General features: G+C 43.7%; 2 protein-coding genes across 4 annotated transcripts; one reads left to right on the top strand and one right to left on the bottom strand.

The window, feature by feature from the left end:
- The first annotated feature begins 155 nt into the window (after window positions 1-155).
- Window positions 156-8757, top strand: LOC134447871 (ruvB-like 2). 2 transcript variants are annotated; one of them, XM_063197568.1, is made up of 15 exons: window positions 156-238; window positions 922-976; window positions 1069-1124; window positions 1219-1360; window positions 1660-1789; window positions 1979-2045; window positions 2303-2409; window positions 3206-3299; window positions 3943-4066; window positions 4164-4258; window positions 4551-4669; window positions 5268-5387; window positions 6415-6544; window positions 6947-7061; window positions 8229-8757. In XM_063197568.1, exons 2-15 carry the CDS (start codon window positions 922-924, stop codon window positions 8252-8254), a joined length of 1380 nt encoding a protein of 459 aa, XP_063053638.1. In that variant the 5' UTR covers window positions 156-238; the 3' UTR covers window positions 8255-8757. The 2 variants fall into 2 exon arrangements, with proteins under 2 accessions (XP_063053638.1, XP_063053637.1); XM_063197567.1 differs by lacking the exon at window positions 156-238 and adding an exon at window positions 428-617.
- On the bottom strand, window positions 8618-11106 carry zgc:171459 (uncharacterized protein LOC562056 homolog). 2 transcript variants are annotated; one of them, XM_063197569.1, is made up of 4 exons: window positions 10783-11106; window positions 10417-10510; window positions 10231-10318; window positions 8618-9958 (listed from the first exon to the last, which is right to left on the bottom strand). In XM_063197569.1, the coding sequence occupies exons 1-4, from the start codon at window positions 10823-10825 to the stop codon at window positions 9278-9280; spliced, it is 906 nt and encodes a 301-aa protein (XP_063053639.1). In that variant the 5' UTR covers window positions 10826-11106; the 3' UTR covers window positions 8618-9277. The 2 variants fall into 2 exon arrangements, with proteins under 2 accessions (XP_063053639.1, XP_063053640.1); XM_063197570.1 differs by having other exon boundaries at window positions 10789-11106.
- Between the last annotated feature and the right edge of the window lie 10738 nt (window positions 11107-21844).

The following is a 21844-nucleotide window of genomic DNA, read 5'->3' as shown; positions in this document are numbered from 1 at the left end:
AATACGACACATGTTAAAACTAGAACAGACTTGCAAAATATTGATAACACTGCCACTGTTCCTTGTAGACATTCTGCCCAGCTTAAAATAATATATTTTTTGCTGCCACCTAGAGGATGATCAGTCCCATGGCCACAGCATAGGTCCCAGAACCTTTGCACGCAGCTTGTCCTATGACGGAAGCTTTTATCGTGCGTACCGACTGCAACAGCAGCCGCTGAACAGAGTGGCAGACAAGGTAGGACAGTGGTTTATCGTTTGTATTCATGTAAGTTGCATGGGGGAAATCCTACTTCCAATGCAAGAGACAGTGTAACATGTCACTTGTGCACCTACATGTTTAATGCCAATGATAAATAGATAGCTAAGTGGAATGATCTGAACTGTGCGCCTTACTTCTTTGCAGCACATGGTGTATTGTTAGCCTTCTCCCTGAATTGTCAACAAGTAATTAACTACATAGTGTTATCCATCGGGCCACAAATGCGAGTGTTTGTTAATGTTCTGTCTATCTACTGCTATGTGAGCACATTCACCAGTGAAGTCGCGATAATTTTGGCTATCACAAGGGAGAAAGTCTCACGATGTGCAGTGCATCATTACTAAGAAGTGAACCCGTAAGAAGTGAAACAGACTTGAGGATTGTACTTGTGCGTGTACACACATTACCAATAAGTTTAGTGTGTGTGTGTGTGTGTGTGTGTGTGTGTTTCTGTCTGGTATTTGTAAAATGTACACAGAGTTTTGCAAAAGATGATTGAATGATCAACTTTAAATTGTTGTCACTGTCGCGTTGCTGTGGTAACAGCATACGACCGTGAGTGCGCTGCGCGCAGCCGCGAGCTACAACAGAACGACTGTCAACAAACTCTTCTGTAGTGAAATTAATTTTCAACTTGTTGACTTTCCCCCTGAAAATAGATGGCGACTACAAAAGTCCCAGAGGTTCGTGACACGACCAGGATCGAGAGAATTGGTAAAGTTTAAATTGATATTTACATTTTCAAATGAGAAAACCAGAGATTGGGAAGTAGTCCAGTATTTACATTCGGCTTCATACTTAACTAGGGGCGCATTCACACATCCGTGGACTTGGACTGGATGATGCTTTGGAACCCCGACAGGTATGAATGTCTAAAAAGACAACTGTGGAATTCCTATTTGATTATTGTTGCTTAACTGTAATGGTCCTCTAATATGGACACTATTGTCCTCTAGGTTTCACAGGGCATGGTGGGCCAGTTGGCATCTAGAAGGGCAGCGGGAGTCATTCTGGAAATGATCAAGGACGGCCATATCGCAGGTCGTGCCATACTTATTGCTGGCCAGCCTGGTACTGGGAAGACAGCCATTGCCATGGGTAAGTCAAATAAAAACTGTTAAGATGTGACCATTATGAACATTGCCAGAGGGTAAAAACTTCCACTTGAGCGTATCGAAGGTCCTTGCGATCCAAGTGTGTATTTGTCTGATTGTTATTTCATGTATATGATGCTGATCTGGACCTCTGAATTGCCATCAAGATTCTCAGCGCTATCTCTAATTAAACTGCTCTACTACATGCTTACTGAAGGCTGAAGCATTCATGTCTGCAACATTCAACTGCACCTGTTGTTTTGGCCTTAGATTCAAACAAATTCTTTTGGTTTTACTGGTCAGGCATTGCCCAGTCTCTTGGCCAGGACACACCTTTCACAGCGCTTGCAGGCAGCGAGATCTTTTCTCTAGAGATGAGCAAGACTGAAGCTTTAACTCAGGCTTTCCGCAAAGCCATCGGAGTCAGAATAAAGTAAGTACAGCTTAAACGTTATGCACCTAACTGCCTTTCCTACTAGTTGCACTTATATTACACACTATATTGTTTTGGTAACACACTGGTTGATCATTAAAGAAGTCTTATGTCAAAGCAACCCAAAAGTGCAGTCATACAGATTCCAATGTATAAGGGACTGGTTTTACATCAGTGCCTGTCTTGCAGAGAAGAGACTGAAATCATTGAGGGAGAGGTGGTGGAGATCCAAATCGACAGACCGGCCACAGGGTCTGTAAGTACACATATGTATAATCTTATTTTTGTTTCTTAGTCGCTGCAGTGACTATCTATGGCCCTGTGTTGCCTGGTTAGTCGGAAAGTGGTTTGCTTAGGAGGGTTTACACACACACACACACACACACACAATGTCAGTCTGTTGACCTTGTTGTTTTAGGATGATGTACCAGAAAATTACATCATAAAGAGGGCACACGTGGATGTTAATATTAAGAAAGAAAAAAGAACATCTGGTGCATTTTTTTGTAACAGGGAGCCAAAGTTGGCAAGCTTACTCTGAAGACCACAGAGATGGAAACCATCTATGATCTTGGGACCAAAATGATTGAAAGTCTGAGCAAGGAACGGGTTCAATCCGGGTGAGTTATTGCTGTACTATTGCCATTATTATAGCAGATTATTCTCCTGTAGCGCCTAAACCTGCAGTTTAACATCTGTCACTAATCATAGACACACTGTAACTTTTCTTTTTTTTAATGGATTATAATTATAAGTGCATGAGCTGTTCTGTTAGCAATGACCATACGATTGTATGACAATGTGTGGATATAGTCTTTTTGTAAAGTGCGCTCAACTCCCAACTATTTCTTACAAGGTCTTCAGGTGCGAGCACACAGCAAAGGTCATATTTAGTGGGAGGGGGGGAGCAGCACTCTCTGGTGTAAAAGGCTTACTGAAGAAGGCATCTGTCTGTCATGCTGATCATGTAGAGCAGACGTGGGCAAACTCAGGCCCGGGGGCCACATGCGGCCCGCTCAGCCATTTCATGCGGCCCTCAGAGCCTTTCCAAGAAAAAAAATGCATATTCATATGGTCATTCATTCTTATATTGGCTACCTAAAACAAGGGTTTTGGAAACCTAAGATTACTAAGTCTACATCTAGATACAATCAGTAGGAAGGGTATAACTGACAATGGTTAATTATGTTGGCGTACACCATTTTTTATTATTGGCATGGGCAAGTTGCCTACTACATCCGGCCCTTTGGTCAACTTTCTAAACCCGATGCGGCCCTTGGGCCAAAATAATTGCCCACCCCTGATCTAGATTAAACTACAAGAATTTTACCCGAGACTGCAGCTTTTTTACTAAATGTGTGGATATATAAATAATATTTAAATACATTTATATGTTTTCCTCTTTGGCAAATGCAGAGATGTGATCACCATAGATAAAGCCACAGGGAAAATCAGCAGATTGGGACGATCGTTCACAAGAGCTCGCGATTATGATGCCATGGGTGCTCAGGTAAGATCACAGGTTCACATTAGTGGTCTACATGTGTGTAGTATGTGCATTACAACAAGTAACAACACATTTCAATGTTAGAACCAGGGCTTCACGATATTAGAAAAATATGCGATACACGATAACATGACGGTATATCGCGATATCAATATTACTCGCGATATTTATTATATACATACATTTCCCCCTCTCTACTTGCCATTCTCCACTTTATCATGTATGAAACAACTGAGAGCAATGTTTTATTTCCAACAATATTTTTATTCGGAAAAAACATGGCTAATATACAGCATCAACTTAAAATGTCAACCTTTTTAATACCTTTTTTAACCTTTTCACCAAATTGGCTGTTATTAAAAATGAAAAAGTAGGTATCATGACATAACCAACTTTTGCGATGTGTGTATCGCAAGCCGTGATATCGCGATATCGATTCATTTTCAATATATCGTGCAGCTCTAGTTAGAACCAACACCCACAAGCTTTCGGATTTATGACAAAGCAATTGATTTTGTACTATGTCCAGGGGGTATTATACCTGTGAAATATCAATACATGAGAAAGTGGGTGGCACGCAGGCCTAGCATTCATATTGTCTAAGACTGGTTCTCATGGCCTCTCTCTCCCTTCACCTGTTTTCCAGACGCAGTTCGTCCAGTGTCCAGAGGGGGAGCTGCAGAAGAGGAAGGAGGTGGTGCACACCGTCTCCCTGCACGAAATTGACGTCATCAACAGCCGCACGCAGGGCTTCCTCGCTCTCTTCTCAGGTGCGCCTGGCCTCCTGGCAACTTGTGCAGGTATGCCGTCGTCTGATGTCTTCGCACATTGTCATCTGATGTCTCCATCGCTTTGTTATGTGGACAGGTGACACTGGAGAGATCAAGTCAGAGGTGCGAGAGCAGATTAACGCAAAAGTATCTGAGTGGAGGGAAGAGGGCAAAGCTGAAATCATTCCAGGGGTAAGTGGAGAGTTTGTGTATGTTAATGTGTGTGTCCTTACAAAGCTGAAATGATTTCAAGAATGAGTAATGTGTGCGCGTTTGTGCTTTAATTTTAGCCATTAGGATCCAAGGGGGTTTTTTTTTATGAAGAGAAAAGGTTAAGAAGACACTCTGCCTTGTATCTGGTAGAAGTAGAAGCACAGTAGAAGTTCTGCATTAGCACTATACAAGTACAGTTAGCTGTCGTTGGGAAACAACCCACAGATGCAACGCAGTAAGTTAAGTAATTAAACAATTTCCATGTGTACAGGTGCTCTTCATTGATGAAGTTCACATGCTGGACATGGAGTGCTTCTCCTTCCTGAACCGAGCCCTTGAAAACGACCTGTCACCTGTGCTCATCACGGCCACCAACAGAGGCATCACCCGGTAGGTATCCTCCTCACCCCAAACAGTCCAAACGCTCTTTTATGAAGACGTTACCTGATACCAGAGATGAGACCAAAGTCACTAATTTGCAAGTCACAAGTAAATCTCATATCCGAGTGGAGTCACAAGTTAAGACACATTTGACCAAGTCAAGTCCAAGTCGTACCAAAGCCAAGTCCAAGCCTTGCCATTTTTTTTACCAAGTCGTAAAAACAAGTCACCATGTGTTCTACCCACAATGTTGATAACCACTTTTGGTCATAAATAAATAAATTCATTACCTCTCCACACTGCTATGTATGTTCCCGTTTGCCATTGAAAGTCAAGTCTAGAGACAATGGCGTACAAGTCAGAGTAAAGTCACAAGTCATTCCTAATAGTGCCAGTCTCAAGTCATCAATTTGTGACTCAAGCCTGATTCAAGTCCAAGTGACAAGTCCTCATCTCTGCCCGATACAAAAACGAACACCTGCCCTCATCTTAGTGAAGAATGACCTAAAGTCAATCACCATTAATCTCAGTTACTATATTTTGCGCATGGGTCTACTTGCCATTGCATCAATTCTCATTCATTCCATCCGAAATCCTCCCGTTGCAGCATTCGTGGAACCAACTACCAGAGCCCACACGGAATTCCCATCGACTTGCTGGATAGATTACTGATCATTGCCACCTCTCCGTACACTGAGAAAGAGACCAAGCAAATCCTGAAGATCAGGTGGGTGAGAAACACCAGTCCACAACCGTTGAGGTAGAACATTCGACTAGAGGTGACCCCACCCGCTTTTTCACAACAATCCTGGCAGCCATTATTTGTAAGTAGACCAGAGAACTGTAAATGAATGGAGAAGGGGGTTCACCTGTCTAAAAATTGTAAAAGTTTCCGTCAACACTAGAGATGCACCGGATCCGGTTCCGGTTCCGGATCCGGCAGGATAATAGGGTTTTTCACAGGATCCGGATCCGGTTCCAGGATCCAGGATCCGGTAGCCGAGGCTTTTCAGTCAAAATAGTTTGAGCCAACGTGATAAAAAGGGCCCACGTGTGCGAGTAGGCTATGTGTTTCAACCCTTTCGTAGGATCCGGTATCCGGTTCCGGATCCGGCAGGAGCTTAAGCAGTGGATCCGGTATCCGGCAGGATCCTAAAAATCAGGATCCGGTGCATCTCTAGTCAGCACACTATGCAAGGACAATAGTTGAAGTGTGCTGTTACATATCTACCTAATATGAACTGATTTCAAAATATATTTTATCGACTCACATGATTTAAGTAGATGTTTGACCTGACATTTCAAATCTGGTCCTTGATTAACGTGTCACTTCATATTCGCAGTTTTAGGCATTTTTGACAGAGTGAGTGTATTCCCCATTGATTTGCATTAACTGAAGAGCAGTTCTATCAACAGAAGGTGGAGGCTGCACTTGCTGTTTTCCAGTGTTTTGCTGTGGTACCTCTAGTCTAATGTTTACCTCTATGCCCACAACTCTCCTTATCTGCCTGGTTGCATGTCAAATAGCGTGGGTTTCAGTTTGACAGAGTGCTGTGGTTGCTTCCTAATCTCTTTATCCCATTTCATTTCATTTCATGTACATCTCTGTTGTCTTGTGTTTTGAAGGAGAGAAGAAGGAAAAAAAGGCCCAAACTGGAAAATAATTATGCTATGTATATACTTTTCCCTCACTTGAAGTGTTTCGTGTGCGAGTGTCGCAATGGCTGTTGACGGTATGTGTCTAATGGTTGCAGGTGTGAGGAAGAGGATGTTGAGCTGAGTGATGAAGCCCACACTGTTCTCACGCGCATCGGCATGGAGACGTCCCTACGTTACGCCATCCAGCTCATCAGCACCGCCGGCCTGGTGTGTCGCAAACGCAAGGTAAAGAGGAGAAGGGAGAAAAAAGCTGAATGGGAAGCAATAAAATTGGCTTTGTGACACCAAGATTAAGTACTCGTTGCATGGACAGTAGGAAATGGTTAGTTCATTCTATCATATTGGTGGCTCGTAAAGCCTGGCAAGCCAGACTCTAACATGAAATGTGTGAAATAATTTCTACCTCAAGGTTTCGTTAGGTGTACTAGTCTAGGTCTCTTATTGTTGTACATTCAATAAGTCACTGTTATCTTGTTACCCATTCCTTGCTGCGTGGTTGCTTTTGCTACCACATGTCCATTTATTCATGAGCTACAAAATTGTTTAAATATCAAGCGTTTTCACAGTTGATAAGGTTAATGGGTAAATCTGTGTTTGATGGCTCTCTGGTTACTATCTGTTACCTAGGGCACAGAGGTGCAGGTGGAGGACATCAAACGAGTGTACTCTCTCTTCCTGGACGAAGCGCGCTCTTCACAGTACATGAAGGACTACCAGGACTCATTCCTTTTCCATGAAGCACGTAAGTCAAACCTGCCATTTGGCGCTGCACTTTGGTCACCTAATACACCAAGACTGAAAAGGGAGGAAATTCAAAACAAATCTTTAGTTCTGGAAAAATATTAATTCCACTATTCAGACTGGCAACATGTAAAGGCGTTGTATCTCATGCCAGTGCGTTCTGCATTGAAGTACAACACCTTTGCAAGTGAAGTCATGGAAAACCAGTTTTTCTGTGGAAAACCAGTTTTGTCAAGTGACAAGGTTTACAGTTTTCCCGCCATGTTGGCGCATTTTTATTTCTAAACACAAAAATGCTCTGCCGCGCCCTGGCCTAAACCGTGCCTAACTTTATTGGATAAGCTGTCAGTAAAGCAATGTTTCAGCTGCTTTATTTTTGCCAGGAACAGCAAAAGAAACATGGGAAATGGCAAACGTGTTGCAAACATTTTCCAGACCAGGGCGTTGTGGAGCACGAGTCAGCATGCAAAGGCGTACACAAAAACGATTGACAGTTCAAATCATTGGGTGCATCCCAATATGTGACCTTGCCTCCTCCACTTGCTTCTCGTCATGATGACATCACTGACAACAGCATTAAATTTCAATATCTTGCAAAAGCTCAATTGTTAAGTCTTTTTCTCATTTGCAATTGGGATGGTGAATGAAAAACAGTCCCTCAAAAGTTGTTGTGGCGAGGCTGACAGCTGGGAAACTGTATCGTTTTCTCCACGGAGGAGGGGCCAGGAGGCAGGACGAGGAGACAAGCACAAGTGGAGGAGGCAAGGACACATATTGGGATGCACTCATTGTGTGTTAGCTTACTTACTTTTATGATGCCATGTTGCACTTCTACACATCTCAGTCTTGTTCATAGTAGGCAGTCAAAATGCCATTTAGGGGAGTGGGAGTCTAGGACAGTGTTTTCCAACCTTTTTTGTCTCACATACCCCCTAAACCTCTTAGTTGTGCCATGAGTACCCCCTAATTCATGTTCTATATCACTTTCTCTGTCCTTATGCGACTGCTCCATTCATTTGATATAAAAATAACATTTTTCCAAGTACCCCTGCAGTGTGCTCGCGTACCCCTAGTGGTACACGTACCCCTGGTTGGGAAACACTGGTCTAGGACAATGCTACTGATGGAAAGGGTAAAAATTAAAATACGTTTTCCTTTCTCATTGCAGAGGCTGCCCAGATGGACACATCGTAATGGTGCTACACAGGATGTTTACTCTTCTTCTCACCCACATTTGTTATGAAATGTTGCATCATTCCACTATGGACTTAATTCAGCAAAATCTTTGTATTACCACTATGAGAGATCTGATTTCTGTGAGGTCCTGAATATCAATTCCACAGGGTTATCACAAGTTATCATCCACAGGTGCACGTTTGAATGGAGGCGTGCAGATATGCTTATCAATACAACAATTGCTAACTGTCTTGGCAGCTTTTGTGTTTGCAATGTATCAGTCCATTGCCAAGCACAGAAATTACTGACTAGTTAATAACTATGGGATTTGGGAGCGGGTCGGTGTGCAGAGTTCAGAGTGCCTTGTCTGAATAGCTGTGGTTGGTTGAGAGAGAACCAGTTTTATTGTTACTGCACCAGTGGTTGTATGACATTGATTTGTGTTATATAACTTTAAATGAAAACGAATAAAAAAACATTTCAAAATAAATATCTGCCTCTGAGCAGACCAACTTTTCTAACCCATTGTTGTAATGTTTGTTTTCCGAATGGGCCAAAGTGTTTTCACAGTTGTTAAGGGGCATGCTTTGGTTACTCACCCTCAGTAACGCAGTTTATACATTCAGCATTTATTGAGTACACACAGAAAAAAATAAGTAGCAATGCTTATGACCATTGTCATGATATCTGCCTCTTGAAGGCCACAATAGACATAAGTAACCAGTCAGCTCAACAAAACTTAAGAATGGACTATTTAAGGCATTGGGCAGAAGGCCAGCAATAAAAAAAAATGCTTTCTAATTATGTGCTATTAACACAAATCATTCTTATTTAAATATTCAATTGCTTTGACTGTGGTTACAAGGAATGTTTCATGTAATTTCGTATCTGTTCAACATATAAGGATAGCAAAAGCATTGGGGGAGACACAGCAGGATGAATGTACCATTTAAAGTATTGTGAGGACATTCTGGTCAACATTCAGTCCTCAGGCAAGTCACCAAATGAGTCTCCTTCATTGTCTTAAATGGAACACAAGCCTTAAAATTTCTCGAGGAGTTTCTCAAACAGGGACCTCAGTTTCTGTCTGTCACCTAGAGCTGTCGAATTTCCTTCACTGTTGTCGGAATCATGTGCTGGTTTTAACCTCTCTATCTCCATAGTCAGTTCCAGCTTTTCCGTCTCCAGCGCTGTCAACTGCCTCTCCAGGCGCCGCTTGTCCCGCTCCACAGCAGCCCTGTCTAGCTCCACATTGGCCCAGTCCTTCTCCAGCTGAGCTTTGTCTCTCTTCAGAGTAACCCGCTCTCTCTCCAGCAGCTCCCTCTCTCTGCCTAGTGTCTGCCGCTCCCTGTCCATCTCAGACTGGTCTCTCTCCAGCTCATGCCGCTCCCTCCTCAGGCTCTCCAGCTCGGCGTCCATGTCCGTGTCCAACGGCTGCTTCATGGCCCTGACGGTGCCGTCCACCCCGATCTCGGTGCGAACGCCTGACAGCGATGATGATGATTCTCCCTCTGGGTTATCCAGCAGCAGTCCGTTGGACATGAGGTCCAGCGTGTCACCCAGCTGAAGCAGGCGCTGCTTCTTGGCAGGGCGGCTGGGAGAGGGCTCTGGGGTGCTGGTCTGCGAGGAGGCGTACTTGTGCCCAAAGATCTTATCCATTGTGCCGAACCAGTACCACGAGACCGGGTCCGGGCCAGTGCCAGGAGTGGCGCACTTCAGTTCCTGTACATAAAAGGACAGGTAACTTACCATCCTGTGACCCCTAATGGTAAAAAAAAACCCTGCTGTACACTACAGCGTTGTTTTGTAGTACACAATAACATGCAAAAGAACTGCAATAGGCAAGAGTCCTCCTGACAATGTTAAAAAAAACTAGAGGTGCATAGGCCTATTTATAATGCAAATCACGTTATTAATTTTCAATGTGGCATAGTGTGGAGCATAATTATTGTATGACCATACATGTAATTGTTGAATCGAATGAACATACTGACCTTGTATTTTCTCTTCAAATTGTCCCATTTCTTGGCGACCTGCTCGGTGGTGGCCTTTCCTTCCAGGCCCATTTCCCTTATAATTAAACTGCATACGGAATACACTGGATTAGAATTACATAGAAAATATAACCGCGTAAGCAATTTAGTCAGCTATTGTGAAATGTGCAACGGTAAAAAACAAACCTCCATGCTGCCTTGGCTCCATTTCTCTTGCCATCAAAAAGTTCATCATTTTCTACTCGGACTTTGATTAGTCTCGCTGTTTCTGGTATTGAGACTGCCAAGACAAGTGCAATTGTGAGATGATTATTGTTAATTCAGCGCATTGTCATTTCAAGATTGAATAAACTCAATAGGGGAGTAACTTTGATTAACTTAATGTAACAACTAGTTCTTCGTTCTCTCCTCAACTTCCTCCACCCTCCACGAGCTAAAGTTGAAGTACTACAATGGACAGTGGAGTAGGCTACAAAGAAGGCACACGCCATCTATGTAAACTGCTTTACAAGCTGAAAATTGTGAAAACAGATAAAAGAAGCTCGAACTCACACTTACAGACGTACGGGGTTTTGGTTGTCAGTTCGTTTTCCATACTTTTTCAAAATTCGCACATGACCTAGCTTAGGACACTAGCTAAGGAGAAGGGAAAACAATAAAAATGGCGGCGCTCAGACCGGATGAAGGACGGGGCGTGATTTACAGCATTTCTGTTTACAAAACGAATATGATATCGAAGGTCGTTTTGAGGGAAAAAAAACACTGTAATTGTGAGAATGTCAGTCGCACATGTTCAATCGAGAGCTGATGCGGTCCAGTTGATCAACCACCTCACGATCAAACAATTCAGGTTGCGTCCACATGCACTGTGTTGAATTTGCCGAATACCCGACTATCATGCGCCTTCATGGGTCTTCCCACGATTGGTCTGTTTAGTGCTCCACGTGATCTAAAGACCGTCCAATCAGATGTCTCAAATCATAGTGATTTTGCTTTCGTTGGATTCCTGTTAAAACACATCAAGTTGAAGCAGTTCACAAAAAGGGCCCAGTTTACAGCTGCAAGAATAGGATACTTTTTTGTAACAATTTAAATACACAACCTGTTGAAAAGCATTCCATATAATTGTCATATAACACATAATTCAGGTCAATACAGTGCAGCACCAGGGTGGGGGCTTCTTCTTCTTCTTCTTCTTCTTCTTCTTCTTCTTCTTCTTCTTCTTCTTCTTCTTCTTCTTCTTCTTCTTCTTCTTCTCTTTGTTTGTATGCATGCCTATTTGCTGCAACAGCCTAATGATTATTATGCATGATACCCATAGAGACTTAAAATATGCGCAACATTAGTATATGTCAAATTGTATATGCCACAAGTTTACCTTCAAAAGCCTTTCTTCACAATAAACGAATCAGAGGGTTAGGTATACCCCAAGGGTAGGCCTACTAAGGCTCTTGTTAAATAATGCATTGCTGTCTATTCTGTGATATTTTACAAAGAACACGCACCATCTGCACCAACAAATGTTGCTTAGTCCATACTGAAGACAGGTGAAGATACAGATAGACAGGCAGACAGATAGGCAAACGGACACAGACAAACTACCGACAGACAGAGTAGCATTTGAGTTAAAGCAAATGTATTTATTTATTTATCAGTAAAGATTGACGAGTGTCAGGTCTTTACACTCATGTGTGCACCCATCTGCTTTGATCTCCTTGGCTTCCACAGTGACATAAATCAATATCCAGTACCTGCAGTACATGTGTCCTTCTCCCATTCACCATTTCATGTCCTCAGGACTGTACAGGTAGCTGTTAATACCTGCTGGGCATTGCTGCCTGTCGCACCTCCTCCGGTGCCCATGGGTCAGCGAGAGAAAATAAGACTTGTGACACAAACATCTTTATTGTATCAATTACTAGGCAAACATAGGGAATACACATTCATAATGCATGCAGAGGAGGTGCCTTCCTCAACCACCTTCGCAGGTAGCTGTAGCCTTACGCCAGAAGCAGATATCGTCAGGTGGTGTCCAGCCTTCTCTGCGGTGTTTCGGCCCTGAACCACAACACCGCCAACTCCAGCCGGTGGGCCGACAGTGAGTGGCCAGTCTCACTGCCCATCTGCTCCTGGCGTACAGCTTGCACCAACAATACATACGTTCCATACGTTTGATAAGCATAAACAAAACCAACAAAAAACAGAAAAATATCTATCTACAGTATATTGTTTGTATTAAGTTTATCGTTGTGCAGTGTTCAGTCCGTGTTGCTAATACCATCCCGATTTGGGTGTTGTTACTGTAATCTCTTCAATCTCTCGGTGAATGATTGAGGTCATTTCATTTTCTGTGTGCCAGTGGAAGAGGAGGAGGAGGAGGAGGAGGAGGGAGGAGGGAGACGGCCATCCTGGGCATGGCGGGAGGGCGGGCGTCCACGGAGGACTGCAGGGCTAATCTGTGTGCATATGTCCTTAAAAGCACTGATGCTGTTTTCCTCTTAAATTATTAAGCTTCTTCAGAGGCTTTAAGCCATTGAGAAGAAGATTAGTGAGGTTATTTTGTGCTTGTGTGTGTGTGATGTGTGTGTGTGTGTGTGTGTGTGTGTGTCACAGCTTGTGCATGTTGTATGTGTGTTTGTTTGTGGGGTCTTGTGTTCATGTGTGTAAATGTGCTCATGTGGAAAGTGTCGGGGCACAATTCTTGTGCTAGTCCTATTGTGTGTGTGTGTGCGTGTGTGTGTGTGTGTGTGTGTGTGTGTGTGTGTGTGTGTGTGTGTGCGTGTGTGCGCGTATATACACATGCAGAGAGTGCCAATACACACAATTTTACACACACACACACACACACACACACACACACACACACACACACACACACACACACACACACACACACACACACAGGTTCATTAGCACAACCCGGCATAGGGGTGACTGCATCCCCATGGAGGTGTCATCAATGTGGGAAGCTGTAATTAAAGTGGATGGCCCACCTCCATGCAAACACAACATGCATGGCCCCGCTCTCTTCTATGCCCTCACGCGTAGTATCTGCTTAGAAATGTAAAGGTGTGTGCATATAGGTTGTAGTGACATCCCCCTTCAGTCACTCTCTCTCTGTCTTTCGCTCCACAGTTCCCGGCTAGTCACAAATAGGAGTTAATTGCTGTGACTGGGGGGATTGATCGATGATCTCGTTTGATTGGCACGCTAACAAAGCTTGTGACTTAAAATAGCCCCTGCGAGAGCAGCGGGAGAAGGTCCCCTCTCTCTGGGACTTGCATGTGTGCTGTGTGTGACTGTGCCGGCTGTCTGTCTGTCACACACACACAAGCAGTACGGACTCGGAGCATCATCCACCCTAACAGGATTGAAATGTTGGTAATCTTTTGTCATATTACAGACTAGGGACTGCTTCACCGAACAAAAGTGAATTTGAGGACTATTCACCGGATGCATTGCACTCTTCTGACTTCTTCAAATTCCACAGCATCAGGTGAGTTGGGATTGGGGAACTACTGTGCTCTGTGATTTGATGTATCTGTGCTGTGTCTGAAAACTCTTCCCCTCTGCACATCCTTTTTTTTTTTTTTTGAAGTTACCTTTGCATGTTTTTTATCAGGTTAAGTACAGGAGGGTTTTTTTAGATTATGATTAAGATTTGTGTGCAGCCTTTGGTGATCGGTTTTGAAAGTGTTTAGATTTACAGAGCCATATGCTATAATTGATCGGTCATTGATGCTACTCTAGCATTTGTCCAATGTTTTATGGCTCACACTAAAACTATAGATCAGATGTGTGGACATTGACAGTAGAAAGCAACAGGACTAGCCTTAGCGGGGTCAGCTGTCAAACTCCTCGAATAAGTCTGTAATGCTTGCTTGTTCTGTTCTGCTGTGTGCGGAACATAAAGGAACTATGCTGTATTATATGAATTGCGTAAGTAGATAAAGTCATTAAACGTTGGGCTGCTTTTTCGAGTTTTACGTTATCTGTGGAGCTGGGGTGGTCGGTCGGCATGTTAATCCCCCGGCGAGTGTGTGTGTGTGTGTGTGTGTGTGTGTGTGTGTGTGTGTGTGTGTGTGTGTGTGTTTGTAATCCTACTGTCTGTATTCCGAGCGTCTGTGTAGTTGGTGTCCATCTATGTGCCACTGTAATCTCGCTGTGTCGGCGTGGATGTGTGCTGGTAATCCCACAGTGTGTGCGTGTGCGCGTGCGCGCGCGCGTGTGTGTGTGCTCTAAAGGATGCACAGGGCAGGACCGACCCAGAGAGAGTGTGTCCAGGATGTAATCCTCTGTTAAATTCAAGTATTTCTGCACGTGAGCCGGCATGTGTGTCTACTACACACACACACAGACGCACACACACAAATTCACCATTCACATCCAATTTGCACATTCCTTGTCAGCACGTGCACTATTATACACAAATGAATACATTTGTAATTATGCAATGAAATGAAACGATGGATGGTCTGAGAACACACTGTACCCTCAGGCATGATTTCTCTCAGTGTAAAGTGGTGTCCAGCTGTATTGCCCGTAGAGAGCTGTAGTGGAGGCAGGTGTCTAGGAGCAGCCGTGTCTTGGGTCCCGGTGGAGCAGAATTGCGGTGCTCAGTGAAGCGTGTTAGGCAAGCAGGCAGGCAGGCAGGAAGGCAGTCAAGCAGGCAGGGACCTGGTGGTGGTGGTGGTGGTGGTGGTGATGGTGATGGTGATGAGCAAGCCGGCCGAGTGAGCCTGCCACCAGCTGAGCCGCAGCTAGCCCCTGCCCAATCGAGTGGATGCGCGCGGCGCGGCACTATTTATAGCTAATCCTGTTTTAGCGAGGTCGTGCTCTCTCACCATCCCTTCCTGAGACAGAGCAGTGGAGTTAAGTATTCTCTCGTGCCAGCAGACAAAAGGGGAGGATGGATGGATGGGACTGTGTCTGAGGTCCATGATGGAGGGACCTGCTCACCTCTACGTCAACTTAAATCGTAATGTAGGGCGGAGTACTCCTGGAAGTTGCAGGGCCAGTGGAAGAAAATATATTTTGGCCTCTTACTCTTGCCTCTCTGTAGGTCCTATACAGAGAGGCTCTCGGGCTCCTGAATCAAACCCATCCCCTCCACTACCATCCACACCTCCACTTTAACACCTGTCCTTAAACTACCCTGGAAAACAATAGCCAGAGGTATGGGTGGTGTGTTTGATAGCATGACCATGATATCATGGTCTGATATGATCTGGTATCATAACAGAACCAGGCAACGCCTGTTGGCTGCTGTTGAGACGGATCTCAAAAGCTGGACAGATTTGAGCGACCGCCTCTCCTTCTAGCAGCCATTTTGCTTTTCCACATGTAGTGACAGTAACACAATATGCAGCACATGTCATTCAGCGTTCTAAGAAGATTAATTAACCTGAGTGAACTAAGACTTGAACTTTGATGTTGTTGAACAGGGTTTCTAGGAGCATGTTGTTTTGCTTCTGCCATCAGATAATGATTGCTGTAGAAATGAAAAAATGTTTGTTTTTTTTGCTTCACTGTGAACTTGTATCAGAAATCAAAAAATAATATTAGTTCATCACTTTCATACACTATAAAATAGCCCCTTCACTGCATCCTCATAGCACAGTGCATCCTCATTTGGACAGATCACTTACTGTCAGGCAGCATCAGTGTATCATAGGAATATTGATCACAAAATGTGTTTGACATATAAACAATTATGTAAGGGATAATGTATTGTCCACACGTGACTATAGGAAAATATTTCCCGACGGGGCGAATAACACCCCAACGCCAAATGGAAGATCTGGAATGGAGGGTGCAAAATATTTTTCAAATATGAGATATTTTGAACTATCGATGGGGGATACCACCTGTTTTACATACAACGGTGAGAGGGGCAGGGAAAGAGTGGAAAGAGAGAGATGGGGGAAGGATTGGGAATCGACTTCGGGCCGGGATAGAACGTGGTTCCCTGGCGCACTAGCCCACTGAACCACATCACCCGCCCGCCGCCTTGGTCACTTAAATGTGACATCACTCTATTTCACCCCTCATCACCCCACCCCACCCCACTCCACTGGCTATAGACTAAACACGCAAGAGGAATGGCTGCATTAGAGATGCACCGGATCCTGATTTTTAGGATCCTGCCGGATACCGGATCCACTGCTTAAGATCCTGCCGGATCCGGAACCGGATACCGGATCCTACGAAAGGGTTGAAACACATAGCCAGCTAGCACACGTGGGCCCTTTTTATTACGTTGGCGCAAATTATTTTTAAGACTCATTGGCTTACTGCCACACTGCCTTCAACGGCCGCTTCCAAAGGGCTTTCACTCCATGCAGCGATTGGGGTTGTGAAATACTGACTGAAAAGCCTAGGCTACGTAAAAAGTAGAGATGCCCCAGATCCTGCTTTTTAGGTAACTGCCGGATACCGGATCCACTGCTTGAGATACCGGATCCGGATAGTCTGAAAAACCCTATTATCCTGCCGGATCCGGAACCGGATCTTGGATCCTGTACATATCTAGGCTGCATACTGTATACAGACTTGCTGGATGTCAACAGATGCTCGGTACAGCAGACAGATTATAACAGATGATTATAGCAGATGATTACCATGATATGCCAATATGGAACCCCTAGTAGTAGCACCGTCATGTGACGTCATTCACGGAACAGCTGTTTTACTATTGCATAATGACTCATGCTGCCTTCATGTTAATACCAGTTGACCATGTCAAAAGTTCACATCAGCGAATACTATAATCGTCAATGGTGAGATCACACATGGACACACTCACACACTCACACACACACAGAGCATACGCATGCACCTTTTTTCCTCACCTACACATTTCTTTGTGCTTCCCTGTATTAAATGTTGACCTTAAATCAATTTGACACTTTACACATACATGTTTGCTATACTTGGGCCAGTATGCATTTAATAAATACATAAATTGTGACAGCCCGGAGTAAAATAGAACTAAAGGGCATATCAGTGACCTACAAATGAAAAGACACTGGTCTGGCTAGTCTACCGAGTGGGTTGAAGCTGAGAGTAATTATTCTTCCCATCATGGAGGCCTGCATAGGGCATGGTCTGCTCTTTGCCCCGGAGTTCATGCAAATACACAGTGACATCTGAGCACAGAGTCGTGCTCAGAGACGCTGGTGACTCAGATAGTCAGAGAGGAAAAGCATGTGTGCTACTCACCTGTGTGTGTGTGTGTGTGTGTGTGTGTGTGTGTGTGTGTGAGAGAGAGAGCGAGAAAGTGAGAAAGAGAGAGTGTGAGAGAGAGAGTGTGTGTGTGTGAGAGAGAGTGTGTGAGAGAGAAGGTGTGCGTGCGTGTGTGTGTGTTGGTGTGTACATCTGTTTTCCGAGGTCATGGATTGTGTGTTGGTGTGTGCATGTCTGTTGTCGGAGGTCATGTAGTGTGTGTTGGTGTGTGCATGTCTGTTGTCGGAGGTCATGGTGCTGCTGTGGTCTGTATTCATGGCATGGTGCAACTAAACCCAGACTGAGTCCTGGACAAAAATATCAGACACTGATGTGATACCAACACACACACACACACACACACACACACACACACACACACACACACACACACACAGAAAAAAACATGTAGTCGTGCTTAGAAAGAAAGCGCCCCAGGCAATGTTTTCAGACTATAGTGAAAAGGGGATGTGATAGCCTTCCGAAAGCATATTATATATTTAAGGCAAACATGTGGTCACAAGGCACTGTGAGGGCAAAACTAACACACATACACACACACACACACACACACGCACACACACACGCACACAATTTTTATTTCAGCTAAGCTGACAGCTCAGGGACCTGAGGTGAATCTGGGCTGTGATAAATGTCTTGACATTTGCTTTAGGTGTTCTTTCAATTGAGATGAATGCTGTATGGCACATAAGCGCCAGAGGACCGAACACACATAGGCTACATATTTATAGTTGTCGTCAAGCATAGGCTATAAAATCATTTTACTATTCATACATGAAATATGCAATCGTTACTATATGGACCTGGGAATTATTATTTCCACCACCAGTAGTTATAGACACAACATTTACGCAATTTTGACCAAAAAAAGGGGGGAGGAAATGAGGCTATATGATGGGCGAATCAACTGTGTGGAATAAAGCAAACTGTCTGTGTGATATAGTCGTGCTGTTGGATGCTACATAGCCACCTGTTAGACATGACGCACCTATACTCCCGAGGTCGATCGGCAGGGTATGAGAATGGGCTAACCGTGCCCCTTGACGCACAACACACCCCGTGGAGTGTGATGGGCGGGACTTATCCACGGGGGAGTTGTTGCACTGTGAGCCGCGCCTCTGTAGTTGATGAGATGAGGAGAGGGATGGTGCGCACGCTTCACTGGGCTGCGAGATGAGGTGAGAGACAAGTCTTGAGAGTTTATTACTAAGCGAATGTCACGCGGTAAAAGTTGGTGACATAAATGTTTTATGTGGATATCAGATGTTAGCTTGAACTGGAAATTTAATATTGCAAGTTGTCTATAGTGACTTGTTTTGGAGGCACAGTTTTGTGTCACGACCAAACCGTTATCACGACTGTGTTCAACAGCTTTTGTCAGTTTGGTTTGGTCGTCGGCTCATTTTCCAGCTGTGAGCGACGCAGATGCAACATTGACACCTAAAAGACATGCTCTGTTGAACCAGACTGCCCGCACTTCAATTCGTGGCCCACTTTTCCACTATTTAAATGCAATTGAGGCTGGCCATGCAGCTAATGAATTGTTTGCGAAACTTGGTAGCAGCTTGTTCAATTGGGCGTAAGATAACGCCAAAAGGAATATGCCAATGTAATTGTTCCAAATTGCGCACGATTTTTTCAGCTGATTATTTTGTGAGCGTATGCATCTGTAGAATTGTGGAATGCCATATATTTAGACCCCGCCAGGTTGGAGCCATTTCTTACATAGAGCATTCTAGGTTATATGCAGCCAAATTGGATCAGCTGTGCGCCGTGTTCAGAATCTGCTGCTTGAATGTTACACAGCCTTTCCCCATGTATTTAGGCATTTATGGAGACATCAAGGGAGGGATAATGACATTGGGGTTACTTCCAAGACAGGACATTAATGGATAATGAAATGCCTTCTCCCACTGTGTTGTGCCATATTGATGTTTGCCCATTTGTGCCATTTATTTAATAAAATGGCCATGCAATGATAACCATTTGACATCACCTGCCACTATTCTTATGTCAGTATCACCCATTGTACTGTAATGTTCGGTAACACTTTACTTGACGCTGGTGTCATAGGCATAGTCTATAGCAATAGCAATAGTCATTATAGTGTCATAATAGTGTCATGAACATTATGGCATACATGTCATAAACACATTATGACTGTTGGCCTTAACTGACATTCGATTATGGCAAAGACAACCTTTGTCTTTGTCATAACCGAATGTCACTTAAGGCCAAGTCATAAAATGTTTGACATGGACATAATGTTATTAACACGAGCATAACTATGCCATGACACTATTATGACACTGTAATGACTTATTCCACCGGTGTCAAGTTAAGTGTTACCTAATATTCTCAGATCTGCCATCCTAAGACATATCTAAATGGCCTTGGTTACATGGGACATTTAATTACAAATATTGAAAACGTCGTGTTAACATTTCCCAATGCAGAATTAAATGAATGTAAATTTGACGGAACAATTTAATTTTGAATGATTCATTTGGAATTAAAAACATCAGGTAAACGTTGCCATTGTCAATGTATGCTGCTGCTTCACAGTTTGTTGTGATCTGTGGTCTGACAGCCTGAAATGCTAGCTCTCACCTATCAGACTTGATGTCGTCTGAGATTTCTTTGTCACATGCATTCATGCAAGCTGATAGGTCAGAAAGAGGACTGAGGTGCAAGGCACTGCACTGGGTGGCTGTATTATATCTAGATCTCTTACGATAAAGTTAAAGCATTCCATCTTCCGCAAGTTCAAAATCTGTCAAGGTTTGGTTTGGAATTGAACATGGGTTTATGGAAACTGAAAACAGTGACTTAAAACCAGCGGCCCTTTCATTGAGCGTTGTTACAGGCCTAGACTTCCTATCCATCAAGCAATGATTTGCTGGTTTAGACCACATTGTTTTGCCTAAATGATCTCTTAACATTCAGAATATTTAAGAATTATCCTCTGCATGGCAGTTTCTATTGCTTCTGCTTGTTACAGTATTTGGTATGTGACATACAGTAATGTGATGGCTATCTCCTGTTGTTGGACCAGTAAATCTGTTAAGACATGGCCCCTGTTAAAAGCTTAAATTTGCTGTTAGTGCCAATCACCAAATCGTAATGTAGGCCTATTACTAAGCCTGGTAATGTTGTGGTAGTGTAGTAAACATTGACTTTTGTTCATCTTCTGATCACGATATTAACCCAGTAAAACACAGCGCCTGTTATAAATGAGCTGTTACCACAATGACAATGACAATGACCAAGTCGTTATGTATTATTAGGACCTGTGTACTGGCCCTGTGTACTGGTACAGTGATGGTAGTAAACGTTTTCTTTTCAGTTACAGTGTTCCACTGGTGGAACGGCACACGTTAAGGGGCTATGCAAGGCAGTCTTTTAAAATGTGCTCCGGGCTCGGATTGAGTGTGTGTGTGTGTGTGTGTGTGTGTGCGTGTGCGTGTGCGCGCACGCATGTGCAAGCGTGAATGCTTTGTGTATGTGTGTGCATATTGTGTGCTTGAATGTGAGGCAAGTGAGAATGTATTTTTTTCTAACAGGCTGTGCAATTGTGTATGCTGTATGAGGTGTGTGTGTGTGTGTGGGCTGTGGGCTTGGGTGCTATGCTATTAGTCATATATCTGGAAAGTTTCCTCACTTTGTATAAAAATAACTAAGATTTAAATATGTAAATATAATGTCATAACCAGCTGGCATGACCAATCTGATTTGTCATCAGTCAGATAAGTCACATGCAATATATGTATTAACTGTTTTTAAGACTAACCCATTTGATCTTTGTGCTCGATTTTGACCTGCACATCAGAGGCCACAGGGTAGATACATTGTATGGCCAGAATTTGAAAATACTCAGGGTATGTTAAAACAATGCCCAAGTCCAGTGAGTTTCTGTGTCTATTTCCCTCTCCTGTGGCACTGGTCCCCAACCCCTCGCTGCAGTAGGTAGAGATTGCTTTGCTGCCACAGTATGAAGAAGTCACACACCCAGGATATGGGAACACTTGGGTGGTTATAGGATATTTCAAAAACACCACCCTACCATTATCCTAAAACACTGCCCTACCCTAACCCTTAAAACACCACCCTGTCCTTACCCTAAAAACACTGCCTTACCTTTACCCTAAAAATGCTGCCAAAGACTGCTCAAGTCTACTGAGTTGTTGCGGCGAGCTTCCTTTTCTGTGGCACTGGTCCACAACCCCTGTGGCTTCAGTGCAGCATGTCTGGACATCCACATCACATTGTGGAGAAATCGTATGGCCAGAATTGGAGAATATTATTTTACAAAGACAGCAGCAACTTTTACATTATAAAGTACACAGTTCCTCAACCTGTGTAGCTGCAG

The sequence above is a fragment of the Engraulis encrasicolus genome, chromosome 4 (genome assembly GCF_034702125.1).
Source record: "Engraulis encrasicolus isolate BLACKSEA-1 chromosome 4, IST_EnEncr_1.0, whole genome shotgun sequence".
Classification (NCBI taxonomy): domain Eukaryota; kingdom Metazoa; phylum Chordata; class Actinopteri; order Clupeiformes; family Engraulidae; genus Engraulis; species Engraulis encrasicolus.
The sequence above is the reverse complement of the archived record's forward strand: the minus strand, read 5'-3'. Positions and strand labels throughout refer to the sequence as shown.

Bases quoted from the DNA above. Each gene is read 5' to 3' on its own strand.
- LOC134447871 (XM_063197567.1), top strand. From the start codon at position 585: ATGTGCAGTGCATCATTACTAAGAAGTGAACCC. The intron at 3,300-3,942 runs GTAAGATCACAG...CCTGTTTTCCAG, and splicing joins ATGATGCCATGGGTGCTCAG to ACGCAGTTCGTCCAGTGTCC. The intron at 4,067-4,163 runs GTGCGCCTGGCC...TTATGTGGACAG, and splicing joins CTTCCTCGCTCTCTTCTCAG to GTGACACTGGAGAGATCAAG.
- zgc:171459 (XM_063197569.1), bottom strand. From the start codon at position 10,825: ATGGAAAACGAACTGACAACCAAAACCCCGTACGTCTGTAAGT. The intron at 10,511-10,782 runs GTGAGTTCGAGC...TTGTCTTGGCAG, and splicing joins AACCCCGTACGTCTGTAAGT to TCTCAATACCAGAAACAGCG. The intron at 10,319-10,416 runs GTTTGTTTTTTA...TTCCGTATGCAG, and splicing joins GGAGCCAAGGCAGCATGGAG to TTTAATTATAAGGGAAATGG.